Source organism: Puntigrus tetrazona, unplaced genomic scaffold (assembly GCF_018831695.1).
Source record: "Puntigrus tetrazona isolate hp1 unplaced genomic scaffold, ASM1883169v1 S000000905, whole genome shotgun sequence".
Classification (NCBI taxonomy): Eukaryota; Metazoa; Chordata; class Actinopteri; order Cypriniformes; family Cyprinidae; genus Puntigrus; species Puntigrus tetrazona.
The window spans coordinates 313704-329435 of NW_025048505.1; the positions used below are offsets into that span (position 1 = coordinate 313704).

General features: G+C 34.3%; 1 protein-coding gene across 1 annotated transcript in view; it reads left to right on the forward strand.

Moving 5' to 3' along the window:
- The window catches only part of LOC122335881 (NACHT, LRR and PYD domains-containing protein 3-like), a 140875-nt gene extending 130197 nt beyond the window's left edge, over positions 1–10678 (forward strand). Inside the window, exons 3-4 of the mRNA XM_043233649.1 lie at positions 4319–4495; positions 10510–10678. Of these exons, the coding sequence (XP_043089584.1) occupies positions 4319–4495; positions 10510–10657 (325 nt within the window). The 3' untranslated portion in view covers positions 10658–10678. The remainder of the gene's footprint in view (positions 1–4318; positions 4496–10509) is intronic.
- The last annotated feature ends 5054 nt before the right edge of the window (positions 10679–15732 follow it).

A 15732-nucleotide genomic window follows, 5' to 3' on the forward strand; every position in this document is an offset into this window, starting at 1 on the left:
CAATATTTGTTTTATTTTAATCTGTCTTTTGCATTTCAACAGAGCAGTAGATATTTATCAATTTTAGAGCATGCATTAAGTAAACTAATGCAAATTATTAATGCAAAGTAACTAATCCATTCTATAGATTGACAACTATGCATCATCTCCACATAATTGACAAAAGAAATGTAAAACCAACATTTCATTTCTTTTTGCGTTTCTGTCAAGTGTTTGTGATACAAATAACGATCAAAATCTACTGAATCATCCCTGGTTTCCTCTCAAAAGCTGCAGAGCTATTAGTTGTAGTACAAGAAAACCAAGGCTCTGAGAGTTTGGTTAGTAGTTAACCTCCTTTGGCTTAATAACACCAGCTTGTTCACCAGCTTTCTTCATTCACTAAGTTTGAGAAAGCATATTTGTACCATTTGGCCAAGGTACTCTCATGTAGATCTTTCCAGAACACTTCCAGTTCCACCATGTCTACTTGTCTGGAAGATGCTGAGAAACTGGAGGATAACCTTGTGTTTGTCAGCACATGATGAAGATCTGGCCATTTAAATTGTCTCATGAACTCTTTCACCAATGATGATGAACGTAATGCAACACATCTGTTAAAATATACAAACTGAATGAAAGTCTAAGCAAGGTTCACTTGTAGTAAAATGTAATTACATTTCTGAAAATGTAGACAAAGTATACAACTAGACTATGATATTATTTAATCTATGATATATTGAATTTCCTGTGTTTATTTTTCTGTCCTCTATTTTGTTGTTCTAAATATAAGTGCATTTGGTTTCAAATAATAAAAAAAATACATATTATTAATAATAAAAATAGTAATAAAAACATCAGACATCGGGACCAAGTATAAACACAAATTTAATCCATTCAAGATTCAAGATTTTTTATTTGTCCCATACAAATTTGTAGAAGTACAGCTTGTAGTGAAATGTTATTCTGGTACATTCCAAGACTGTGCAGAGGAAAAAAAGAAATGTATTTAAATGTAGAATGTTACATATTAACAACAAAAAAATATACATCAAAATAACAATATATAAAAAACAATAAAATAAAGTGTAAAATATATATAATACATAAAATAATATATATATATATATATATCATATAAACTACACATACACATGTCAGAGAACCACTTAAATATGTCACACCAAAATCTTAAAGTATTGGACATGTCAAAGAGTCTTCTGCAGATTTACATCGGTTACAAATAGGAGAAATGGCAGAAAAAAAGCCTCTGGGCAGTTCCTAGGCATTTTTCATAAAGCAGTCTATTTTAAAGAGAATTAATTGATGTCTGAAATTAAATGTTTGGAATCAGGTGAACAACAATAGCTTATAAATCCTTCTTTCTTCCGGCAGAGATTCAAAATTAGATACTGCTGTAACGAGGACACGGAGTCTGTGTTTGGATCCATTTGCTGTAGTTTATTTAGGGCTGAGACAATAATCATAAACGTGAAGGTAGGCAGAAGGTCAGATCCAGTACATCAATCAATCCAGTAAACAATACAGAAGGTCCAAAGGTCGTAAAACAGGTAAACAGGCAATGATCATACACAAGATTAGCTAGAGACAGAGATAAAGAACGCTCGGTAAGGCAGGTAATACTGGCAACACTTCACATCGTATTCTTGGAGGGCCTCTGGTTGTAAAGGCCTCCAAACAGGAAATGAAGGCAGAAGAAGCAGAGGTGAGCCCAGCTAGTACTCAGGTCAGGACTCCTCTGCTGGCTGGGTGACGTACATAATTTAATCTGTAAATGCTGAAAGAAGTGTGTTGTTTGGAGAGAAAACTTCTCTTTTAGTTGAGAAAATGAGACAAAATGTTTGTTAATATATAAATTCTGCAGGGTGACCATACCACTCTGCCTCCAGGTGTTGAATGTCAGAGATAGAAGGGGAATGCATGCAAAAATAACAATGTCAGGTAATTTGCAGCCTTTCTTAATTTTATGCCATATTTTCAAACAGTTTAAAACAATAAAATAATCAATCTTATCAATCTGCAAGTGATACAGCAAAGTAAACTATTTTTAATTTCATTTTTTTCAATAAGCATCCTGAGGGGGGTGTATCAGTGGGGATTTCCACTTTATAATCCTCCTGCCAGTAGACAAGGGCCCTGGCATTTCCTGCCCAGTATAGTGTAAGAAACATGGTAGCCCTAGTCCACCTTTACCTCTTGACTTCTGTAAATGTATCTTTATGGATATTCTGTGAGCTTTAAAGCCCCAGATAAAAGGGAGAGTTAATGAATCTAATGTTTAAAAAAAAGACTTGTTTATAGAGCCTATCATAGAAAGAGGAAGTGTCCTCCATTTGCTTATGTTTGTCTTCAAATCTTCCAATTTATTAAGAAAAAACTACTTAAAAATTTATTTGGGTTTTTTTGGGCAGAATAACTCTAAGATCAGTACCTAAAGACATAAATTAATTATATATCCAGAGACCATAGAAAATTATTTTATAAGATCTATAAGATCTAAGACTGTTTGGGATCTGACAGAAAAAGAACAATATCGTCTGTGTATAAGGAGATGTAATGATTTCCCAGACTTACAGGCTTGATAGGTGAATGATGCAAGAGGCTCAATCGCTATGACAAAAAGCAAAGGACTAAAGGGACATCCTTAACGTGTTCCACAATGTAATAAAAATGCTTGACTTCTGTTCAGTGATCAGAAAGTAAGATGTTGTGATACTTTTCAGGTAATCAGATTTGATATAAGTTTGAAACTAGCAAAAAATAGTCTATTCTACAGAAAGACTTGTGTCTTAGTGAAAAAAGAATAGTCTCTACTAGTGGGATGTGTCATTCTCCATATATCAACCAGGTTCATGGAGGACTTTAGGTTATTTAAAACTACAGGAGAGGAAGGCAACTGGATTATTTGGGCTGACCTGTCCAAACAATGATCAAGTACACGATTAAAATCACCACCTACAATCACATGTGAATCAGTGAAATCAAGACAGTAAATGAAATATTTTAAGAAAGAAGGCAAGGTCATCAAAGTTCTGACCATATACACTGAGAGAAGTGAAATGTACAGTAAATATATTCATATATACATATATAATATACATTAACATGAAATAAATAAATGTAGCCAGTTACCAAGCTGTAACGACTGAATCACTCAGAGTGGAAACATGTCTTAAAGGAACTGTTTAACGGATTAAGATTGCAACTCTTCTAGCCTTACTGGAGAATGTAGACCGGAAAATATGACCAACCCAGCTGCATTTGAGCATCTTCTCTTTAGTGGGCCTAATATGTGTCTCTTGTAAGTACATAACATTGGCAGATAGCCACCCCCACTTTCCCAAACAAAGTGAGAATACACACCCCAAGATTCACTGAGGAATTGCAGACCATCTGAACAGTAAACTACAGCTTAAGATAAAAGACCAGAAGCTCTCTCTCCAATCACATGAACACATATCATAAACAACAAAAAAATAGTCAAACTAATGCTTCAGTCTAAGCGACTGCTGAGTAGGAGTCACGCATCAGTGCATGTCCAGCCTGCATATACTGTATATGAGTTATATTTAAGACAGCACCGCAGTGAGGTGTCTCAAGGTCTTGAGGAAAACACCTTGTCAGTAGTGCCATGGGTGAAGTGTAGTTTCTCTGGTAGATGATCCTTACACAGGCACTCCGGAGATGCTTCCAACATCACTGATTTCAGCCGGAAGATCTGGAAAGATGTGTATTGGTCTGTCCTTGTAGTGAAAAGGAAACTGTTGAAGAACCAGTTGAAGTATTTTTTCTTCTTTGGAAAGTGATGAATCCATAAATTGTTTTATGACAAAGAGCTTCATTCTCTGATTGTATTTTCACACACTTCTTCTGCTCAATGTGAGAGAGTAGACGGTCAAAATCTGCAGTAGCATTTACAACCTCAATTGATTCTATCCCAGAGCCTCAAAAGATGCCTGAGTGGACACCAAAGATGCTTCCACAAAAAGGCTAATCGGTCGGTCATCGCTTTGCTCATATTCTTTAATGTCAAAAGAATACTGCTAGATTCAGACTCGAAACCAGACTCAGAGACTGAAGCGGCCTGTTCTTCCATCTCCAGCGGTGACTGAGCAGGAGGATCATTCAATGGTTCACCCTTTTCGGTCTTAGGTTTTGTCATTGTATAGTCCTTTACTAATCAAAGTTATGTAAAGATACAAGTGAAACCCAGAGTAATCACAGTAGTGAACGAAAATATAGAGCAGCTTCACTAAAACACGACTACTCCATTCAATACTTTTTTTCAATCTAATTGTTTGTCTTGTTCTTTACCCAGGCTATGTGGATGCAATCTCACTGCTCAGTCTTGTGGACATGTATCTTCAGTTTTACAATCCTCAAACTCAAACATCCTGAGAGAGCTGGACCTGAGTAACAATGACCTGCAGGATTCAGGAGTGAAGCTGCTCTCTGAAGGACTGAAGAGTCCAAACTGTCATCTGGAGATTCTGAGGTAAAGGCTTTCAATAAAAAAAAAAGCAAAATGTGTTTATCAAATTGAAAAGCTTGCAATGTCGTTTTAATGTAATGATCTAGTCTGGCTCTATATTTACTTATACAGTAGGTGATCCTGGACCAAAAGGAAAACAAAATGAAGATTAATACATAATCTTAAAGCTGAATAAAGCATTCATATGTTTATTTTTGATGGTTTATTAGGATGACAAATATTTCCAAGAGAGACTTCCAAGAGTCTCTCCAAGAGACAAATATCTGCAAATCTTAGGTTCAAAAAAATCTAAATCAAAAGAAAATCACCTTTATAGTTTTATAAATGTTCTTAGCAATGCTTATTACGAATCAAAAACTATGTGTAGCCCTCTCCGCTGTACGGCTCAGATAATGACTAGGAAAATTTTAAATAATTAAATTAAAAAAAAAAAAGTCTAGGTGAGAGTTACATCTAAATTACTCTGTGAATAGTGATTCACAAATTACCTCAAGAAATAAACATTCAAATACCACTCGGTCTCAGATATCAGTATGAAATGTCAGATGATAACTATAACCTGTATAACTTTTTTAAACTTGAGAAACACTTAACACACACTTAAAGATGATTAATAAATGTGAATTCATTTTTCTCAGGAGCTTTTGTTTAATCACATGAGTGAGCAAGTCATTCAATTCACACAGTTTCAACAATATTTAGAAAACACAAAATAAAATATAAAAATAACCCGAAATTCCTGTAAAACTCAATATTACCCAGCTGGGATTTTCAGTTCACCGTTAACAGACAGTTGGAGCTCTTGTGATGAAACAACTGTAACACGTTACTCATGAATCCAGGGAACTAGATTTCACTCATGGAATAATAATCGCGGACCCTTGATGAACGATGAGATGAAACGCACAGCCTCCATGACGACATCATCGATGATGTTGCGCGAATCCGATGAACTTCTCCTCCTCGAACATGCCAAACGAACTCCACGAAGATCCTCCACCTCCAACTGACTCGACGATCTTCAGTCTCCTGAAAGACATTCTGTTTTGCTTGCTGGCAAAAGCAGAACTCACGATGTGGGGTGTATATGCGACCTGCGCAAACTTTCTTCAGGCGCGAGCTACGTGATGTGTGATCTCTTCACTAATATATTCACAGAAACGTTTCTACACTTAGACCGACTGAAAATGTCTATTAATGTAATGCAATGAGGCTTCTTTCAGCGCACACACTTTTCTTTACACCACATCTGACTCTCAATCAAAAACCAGGATTTTGCACCTGAATCTTCTTTGTCCCGCCCCTTGAACTTGAGGTCAAAATCCTTCGCTCTCATAGGACAAGATAATATTAGCAGAAAATACAACAAAATTAAAGTCCTTTTTTTTAGTTCTCTGTATTACATACTGTTTACACTCTTTAGAGAAATCTTAAAGGAACATATATAAAACAAACAAAAAAAAAAAAACAAATCAGCATAAAACATATTGTAGCCAAACAAATGTCTTTTTATCCTCTTTAAACAAACAATGAATTTAACAACCCAAACATTTGTTTAGGCTCTACATATGTAATGAATTAGCTCAAAGAACCTTCTAGGAATATTTATAATTAGATATAGCTTGGTATAATTAATAATAAATATTTTGATTCAATCTGTAGTATTAATTGTAGAAGAACATTCCAATTATTTCATCTGTTTGTCCACCGAGCAGACAATATAATTATTTATCAATTCTAGCAAAGGTTATTTTCCAGGCTGAGGAAGAATAGTTTTCCTACTCTGCAGTGCTAGCAGTAATTTAGCATGTAGCAAGGGTCAACATTCCAGTGACTTCAAATTGTGAGCAGCACCCAGAGACAGTTGATTGTGAATATAAGGGATTTAATAAATGAGGCTATAGATAACAGACAAATAACTTAAACAAAACACATATAAATAGGAGAAATGAAAGTAAGGGTTTTCTTTCTAGAGGGAGCCAAAAATGGCAGTATGACCTTTTCAATTAACCACAACCTAGTGAGAATCATCAAAGAATCAAAATTCATCTTAAAATTGGCTCAATCTTAAAAACAGGCATCCAACTAGTTATAAGAGTTACTTATTAGATAGTTGCTGCAAAAGAACTTTTTAGGTGTGAGCTGCAGAGCTCTGGTTCCTCTTGAAGGAAAGTCCATAGTGAGATAAAAAGTTATTTGAAGGTAATGACCAGAAGGTTGGAATCAAGAGATGTGAATCTGTTAGAGTATCTGTCTAAAATAAAAAACTGTCCTGATGCACTTCATGATTCTATGAAGTAAATCATCATTTGAGGGAAAACGAGAGAATCATTTTGATACCAAGAAAGAACCTTCTAGGAGATATCAAAGTAGAGATACACTCATAGACATGAAAATAGAGCATTTAGAGTCTAACTAAAGCAAATAAAGAGTGGTAACTAGTCTAATGAGTCTTTACTTAAGATCCTAATGGTTTTTGGCATGAAAGAAAAAATGTACAATTTTGACCCATACAGTCTATATGACAGTTCTATAAAAATCATTTTAATTACATTTAATTTTATACAGAGAATAGTATTTTATTCAGACCTACTCTATTTCCTTTTTATTCTGTTTTATTAGTTTGAGTTTTGTAAGGGTCCACCTACCGCCGGAATCCAGTGGCTGGTCAAAGGCTGGATGTGTGTAGACTCTTTCTAGCGCTTCTGCAAAATCACCTACATCAATTAATCTTTTTTTTCCCCAATTTCATTTCTGACGTTATATAATTTGATCTGACTCCAATTTTTTCGTGATTTTGGCTATATTAATTTTAATGTTACTGCTGATCCCTCTAGTTGTGATGATTGAATTTGAATCAATTAATTAACTATAATACTTCCTAGATTCGACTTATCGCTCGTTAGGAGTCTGGGTGGCTTAGAGACCTTGTTTGGCCAGAACAGACTCACGACACATCTGGGCTAGTCCAGGTCTTAGTCAGAGGCTACCCGTAGATCACTTACCTTAATGCAGCCATTTCCTCAATAGACTCAAAAGAGTAATTTTTTTAATATAATAGCATGCTAAGCCAGTTTTGGTGGCCAGAAGTCAAGATCTCAAAACGCAGTGCCCCTGGCTCCATCCATTGATCATGGATCTGACTCACCCTAGCACAGTTTGGTGAAGTCACTAACCTACTAGAAAAGTTATTTCAGACAATATTATGAGTTAATCAAGCTTTACTTTTATTTTGACAGACAGTACTTAATTCATGAAATTTCATAGCATTTACAGAACTCATCAGCAGTAAAAACAAAAAATAAAGCAAACTAAAACAAACATATAAAACAAATTATAAAAAATAATATTCAAAAAGGCCATCATCACCTGGCAATAAAGACAAACAGAAGTTGTGCGATCTCCCTTAAAGAACACTTCCCTGAGTGGTTTGCCCTCATCCTTTAAATACCCAGACCAATCAAAGAATCAAACATTTAGCATCCAAATGTGAAACCTCTCCCGGCTCATTCCCATGCTCATCCTTGGAGCAAAGACAAATGGTTATCAAATGGTCTTTATTGGGGCACACGCTCACCAGAAGACCAGAAGCCCTTTCACCAGTCACCTGAATTATTTAACATTAGTCCTCCCATCTGCATCTGTCACACTCAAGGGGAAGGAGAGGTTTTGTTGGATTTATTTATTTTTGTTAATTTAAAATAATACAAACCTGCTGCAGTTGGATCCATTCTTCCTTTAACTGTTTTTATTTTTTATTTATACAGAACTGAATTACTGAAACTGGCATTTAAAATCTAAAGGAAGGCTATTTACTTTTTTAATCTAATTGTTTGTCTTGTTCTTTACTCAGGCTATGTGGATGCAATCTCACTGCTCAGTCTTGTGAAAGTTTGTCTTCAGTTTTACAATCCTCAAACTCAAACATCCTGAGAGAGCTGGACCTGAGTAACAATGACCTGCAGGATTCAGGAGTGAAGCTGCTCTCTGAAGGACTGAAGAGTCCAAACTGTCATCTAGAGATTCTGAGGTAAAGGCTTTCAATGAAACAAATAAGAAAAATGTTTTTAAAACTTTTATCAAATTGAAAAAGCTTGCAGTGTCCTTTTAATATTATTATCCAATCCATCTGTTTATTTACTTATATATGATCCTGGACCAAAAGCGAAAAGGGTCCAAAAAATCCAATTGAGAAAAATCACCTTTCTATAGTTAAGTCCTTAGTCCTGCATATTTCTTGGTTAAAAATTAAGTTTTGATATTTATGGTAGAAAGTGACAAAATATCTTCATGGACAATGAACTTTACTTAAGATCCTAATGACTTTTGGCATAAAAGAAAAATGTACAATTTTGACTATACATTCTTTATGACAGGTCTATAAAAATAATTTTAATTACATTTAATTTTGTACAGAGAATAGTATTTTATTCAGACCCACCTCTATTTCCTTTATCCTGTTTTATCAGTTTGAGTTTTGTAAGGGGTCCACCTACCGGCCGAATCCAGTGGCTGGTCAAAGGCTGGATGTGTGTAGACTCTTTCTAGTGGTGCTTGCCTTTAATCACTTACACTCAATTAATCTTTTTTCCCAAGTTGAGTTCTGACATTATATAATTCATCTGACTCCAATTTTCGTGATTTTGTCCAGCTATAAACGTAATTTTAATGTTACTGCTGATCCCTCTAGTTGTGATGATTGAATTCGAATCATTAATTAACTATAATACTTTCTACTTTCGACTTATCGCTCGAAGTAGAGTCTTAGAGACCTTGTTTGGCCAGAACAGACTCACGACACATCTGGGCTAGTCCAGGTCTTAGTCAGAGGCTACCCCATTAGATCACTTTACCTTAATGCAGCCATCTCCTCGATAGACTCAAAAAGAGTACCTTTTTTATGCGACCTAAGTAATAGCATGCTAAGCCAGTTTGGTGGCCAGAAGTCAAGATCTCAAAAACGTGATCCCAGCTCCATCCGTTGATCGTGGATCTGACTCACCCTAGCACGCCAACAAAATGCAGAAAACCTCGGGTCCCTGGCTCATTCCTCAGCTCATCCTTGGAGCAAAGACAAATGGTTATCAAATGGTCTTTATTGGGGCCACGCCCCAGGAGACCAGAAAACCTCCTTCACCAGTCACACCTGAATTATTTACATTAGCCTCCCATTTGCATCTGTCACACTCAAGGAAGGAGAGGTTTTGTTGGGTTTATTTATTTATTTTTGTTAATTTAAAATAATACAAACCTGCTGCAGTTGGATCCATTCTTCCTTTAACTGTTTTTATTTTTTATTTATGTATACAGAACTGAATTACTGAAACTGGCATTTCAAAATCTAAAGGAAGGCTATTTACTTTTATTTAATCTAATTGTTTGTCTTGTTCTTTACAGCAGGCTGAGTGTGGATGCAATCTCACTGCTCAGCCTTGTAAAAGCAACCATCTTCAGTTTTACAATCCTAGCAAACTCAAACATCCTGAGAGGCTGGACCTGAGTAACAATGACCTGCAAAGATCATCAGGAGTGAAGCTGCTCTCTGAAGGACTGAAGAGTCCAAACTAATATCATCTGGAGATTCTGGAGAAAGGCCTTTAACAAAACACATAAGAAAATGTGTGTCTATTTGTGACCTATTTCTATTTCTAAGAACATTTTATCCTGTTTATCAGTTTGAGTTTTCTATGTTTATTGTTTGTCCTTTATTTCCTTGGTTTCTTAAATATATGTTTATTTGTTTTCATCAATTACAGAGAAGTTTGTCATCTGTCTAATTTAGAAACTACATTATGTTATTTATAGTCCTTCTTCAGACAATGGAGCAAACCGGACTTGTTAGCCGTTTTGTTGGGGTTATATATTTTTTGTTCATTTAAAAGTAATAGCAACACCTGCTGCAGTTGATCCATTCTTCCTAAGTAACAGTTGTTTTATAAAAGAAATTAATTACAGAAACTGGCATTTAATATCTAAAGAAAGGCAATTTACTTTTTTTTGTCTTGTTCTTTACTCAGGCTATGTGGATGCAAACTCACTGCTGAGTCTTGTAAAAGTTTATCTTCAGTTTTACAATCCTCAAACTCAAACATCCTGAGAGAGCTGGACCTGAGTAACAATGACCTGCAGGATTCAGGAGTGAAGCTGCTCTCTCTGAAGGACTGAAGAGTCCAAACTGTCATCTGGAGATTCTGAGGTAAATGCTTTCAATATAACAAATAAGAAAAAATGTGTTATCAAATTGTAAATTTCTTTCTAGTAATCCTATTTCTTTATCCTGTTTTATCAGTTTGAGTCTTCTATGTTTATTGTTTGTCCTTTATTTCCTTGGTTTCTAAATATATGTTAAGGGTTGTTTTCATAATGATTAGTTTGTCATTGTCTATTTAGTTCATACATTATGTTATTTATAGTCCTGAATCAGACATTGATATGTTTATGTTAGATGGTTTTGTTGGGGTTATATATTTTTTGTTCATTTAAAATAATACAAACATTTGGATCCATTCTGCAATCTGAGGCTTTACAAAGAAATTAATTACAGAAACAGATTTAATATCTAAATCAAGGCAATTTAGTTTTTTAATTGTCTTGTTCTTTACTCAGGCTATGGATGCAAATTAACTGCTGAGTCTTGTATATTTATGGTCAGTTTTACAAGTGACAAAATATCTTCATCCTGAGAGAGCTGAACCTGAGTCACAATGACCTGCAGATCCTAGGATGATTTTGCTCTCATAAAACTGAAAGTCCAAATTGTGATCCATACAGTCTTTATGGTAAAGGTCTATAAAAAACAATTAATTAATTAAATGTGTTCTATTTGAGATTAGTATTTCTATTTCATTTCTAATACCTCTATTTCCTTTTATCCTGATTTATCAGTTTGAGTTTTCTATGTTTATTATTTGTCCTTTTATTTCCTTGGTTTCTAAATATATGTTTATTTGTTTTCATAAATTACAGATTAGTTTGTCATCTGTCTAGTTTAGTTATTCATTATGTTATTTATAGTCCTTCTTCAGACAGCGGTAAAAGTTTGTTAGCCGCTTTGTTGTTGTTATATTTTTTGTTCATTTAAAATAATACAAACCTGCTGCAGTTGGATCCATTCTTCATATAACAGTTGTTTTATAAAGAAATTAATTACAGAAACTGGCATTTAATATCTAAAGAAAGGCTATTTACTTTTAATCTAATTGTCTGTCTTGTTCTTTACTCAGGCTATGTGGATGCAAACTCGCTGCTGAGTCTTGTAAAAGTTTGTCTTCAGTTTTACAATCCTCAAACTCAAACATCCTGAGAGAGCTGGACCTGAGTAACAATGACCTGCAGGATTCAGGAGTGAAGCTGCTCTCTGAAGGACTGAAGAGTCCAAACTGCCATCTGAGATTCTGGAGGTAAAGGCTTTCAGTAAAACAAACAAGAAAATGTGTTTATCAAATTAAAAAGCTTGCAGTCATTTTAATATTAGCTCTATATTTATTTATATGTAACCCTGACCACAAAACCAGTCTGAAGAGTAAAGTTTTCATCTTAAAGCTGAATAAATAAGCATTGAGGTGTTTTTATTTTTGATGGTTTATTAGGTTATGACAATATTTATCCAAGAGACAAATATTTGAAATCTTGATTTGAAGCAACAAAAAAATCACCTTTATAGTTGTCTAAAAGTCCTTAGCAATGTATATTACAATTTAAAAGTATGTTTGTAAACATTTAATTGACAAAAAAAATTGTCAAAATATCTTCATGGAACATGATTTTAAAGTGAATTTTTCGGCATAAAAATTGCAATTTTGACCTATGAACTCCTATTTTTTGGCACTTGTTACATTGGCCTATGTACTTGTTACACAATAGAGGCAGTTTTGAACAGATAACATTTAATTCAATCAAAATGCAATAACTTGTTTGAATAAATAGTTGACTGTACCTGTGATGGTCAGGTCAAACGATTTATTAAATTAAATTAATTCTGTTGGTAATAGACACTTACCTGAATCTGCAATAAGTTTTGTGGCTGATGTGTGGAAAACTATTAAACAGAGAATTATGGAATATTTACTGTATGGAAGTTTGAGGTTCAGTTCTTAATTCTATGTGACAACTGCTAGAGATTGTTCAGGCAAACAATAAATCACTCGGTCCATGTCCACAATAAACATCTTCACTGTTCACAAATTACGCCACACAACAATACGTCATTATGAGTGTGCTTCTATAAATAAACAATAATACCAATAATAAATATACATGTACAAGACAGAGACAGAGACAGTAATAGCAAAGTGAAATATCTTGTCATATTAAAACAGTCATATTTAGAGTTATGTATTGTGTTTTATGCTGGAATGAAGCGATCTAGATTATGGATTTATGCAATATTTTATTTATTAAACAGTGAGACAAAACATTGTAGAAACACTTAAAGTGCCATGGTATATTTAAAATAAAAATAATAATAAAATATTAAATTCAGTATTTGTCATATTAATACAGCATAGTTTTTTATATTTGGGTTCATCTTCTGTCTGGACAAAATATACATAATCAATAAGGTGTTTACTAAATTTTGCCTTTAATATCTGGGCTTTACGACTTTATTACTTAAAAAAACTGGCATTGAGTGAAGCAAAGCCATATGAATGTTTCTATAAGGCTGTGATGTTGTGTGAAAAATATACAATCCAGACCTTCATTCATCAGTCTGAAAGTCTGGCTACATGAGACTATCCTGAATTAGTCAGCCTTTAAGAACAAGCAGAAGCTTGGTTTCTTAAGTAATGGGTGGAAGCAAGAAAATGTAGAAAATTGCTTCAGATGTCATGATTCTAAAGGAATAATTATGGCTGAAATGGATATTTAATGAATAAACGGATCACTGCTGTGTTTTCAGATTGTCTGGCTGTATGGTGACAGAGAGAAGGCTGTGGTTATGTGTCTTCAGCTCTGACTTCCAAACCTCACACCTGAGAGAGCTGGGACCTGAATTTACAATCATCCTGGGAGATTCAGGAGTGAAGCTGCTCTCTCAAAACTGGAGGATCCAAACTGCCTACCAAACAACCTCAAGTATGTTATACAGAGAGGTTTTTGGGGTTTACTATTTAACCTCTTTATGCAGTTTTTTGTCCATTTCGAATAGTAAATACTTTAAATTATAGCTTCACCTGAATGGTAATAATTGTAAAAAAATCCATAAATATTTGTAAAAGACTGGCAGCAGGGCTTCCAGAGAGCTGTCAAAATCAAATTAAATTATAGATATATACCAATGATAATATGTTTTTAGACTACTAAAAACTAGAAAAATTATGCTAAATTACATATGTATCACAGAAGTGTTATCACTTCACTTATCAAATAGTATCACTGTAAATTTAAAGTATTATATAAGGTTTATATAGTTATGGTGTGCGAATCCATCATTTTAAAGTACAATTTCAACATGAAATAATCCAAGAAATACGCGAAAAATGTAAGCACTTGGGGAAAGTTTATAAACATGTTGATATCCCGCATGATTAACCTGCTGGATGTTAAATCTGGTATCATTTGTAAATGGCCTGGTAGAAAAGTTATTTCATGTCTACCTAGAGTAAGTTGTAAAATGTACAACATAATAAAAAATATGTATAAAAATAGCATTCATAGTATAAACAGTCCATGTGTGTAGATGTACATTTTAATCATTCATTTTCCAGGAAATTATAGTTTCAAAACCGTTTGGATAATAGAGAAGTGCTGCAAAACACTTTTGAGCAGCTTGCATTCTTTCAATAAATTTCTGTAAAATTAACAATTCAACTCAATGCATAACAATTAAAATGAACTCTGCACATTCACTGCATGGCGGCTATTCCTAAAGCACTGATGTCAATTTAAAAGAATAATACAATTCTAGATGGCTACAAATGTTATATATAGAACATGCAAAAATTTGTACATTAAAATGCATTTGATATATATCATTTATACATTTGCAACGCCAACAAAACATACAGTGTAATGTAAAATACAACAGTCCCAGGTCTACCAACAGTAGACATAGCAGTTTATTTAAAAACGGCCAGTATTAAAGCGATAGTTCACCAAAACTAAAATGGCCCTAAGGATTTATCCAATTCTGGGATATACGCCTGATTGTGCCATCTGAAAAAAAGAAAGACATATACACTCTTTGATGGTCGTGAGTAATGAGCCAACGTTGGACTAGCCTGCAGAGTCTTGTAGTACATGCTGGAAGGTCTGCTAACAGAGTAGTACAACAGTCCAGTCTGGAGAACATGTAAGAGCTTGGACAAGGAGTTTTGTAGTATGCACTATAAGAAAGTGGGTCTGATCTTTCCTAATAATTGTACTGCAAATCAGCAGGACTGTAAGCCAGTGCCAGATGGTTGTGAAAAGTTTGTGTGTCAAACGGTAGAATGCAAAGGTCAGCTGGGGCTAGAACTATAAGCAGTTCTGTCTTTGGCAAAGCTGCTGATGGTCATTCAAAAATTCAGCACACACATTTGGGTCAGAAGCTAGAGATACAGGAGCAATTAATTGGGATGCTGTTGAAACCAAAGAAGGATGTGTGTTTGGTTACTAATAGCAGTAGTTATAAAAAAATCATGTTTATAATTCATTGACCCATTGTCATGATACAGTGGCATGCAAAAGTTTGGTAACTCCTTATAGAATCTATGATCATATACAATGCATAAGTATTTTTAATGGAGTACTGTCCTATGAGAGATATTTTATATAAAATGTGTTTACATATATAGTCCATAAGACAAAAATGAGCAGAAATGATTTAAATAATCTTCACAAAAGTTTGGGAAACAGTTGGTTCTAATACTGTGTGTGAATGGCTACCTGGATGATCTATGAATGTTTTTTTGTTGTTAATTTTGTCATAGTTATTCATGAGTCCCCTTGTTAAGGTTCTGGAACAGCTAAACTGAGTACTGTTCTTCAGAAAATCCTCCAGCTCCTGCAGATTCTTCAGTATATTTTGGGATATTCTGGGATCATTCTTCCTTAGACCAGTGTTCTTAAAATACACAAACTAGTGTATCCCAATGCACATCTGCAAACAGATGCACATTTAAAACTGTTGTAGGCTAATCTAATTTCTGGGTCACTTGTGTTTCATGTTATTAATAACTGTTCAATTTACAACTGCAGAGAAGTCTATGGAGCTGGAGGTTTTTCTAAAGAATAAAAGTCAGTTTAACTGTTTAGAACAA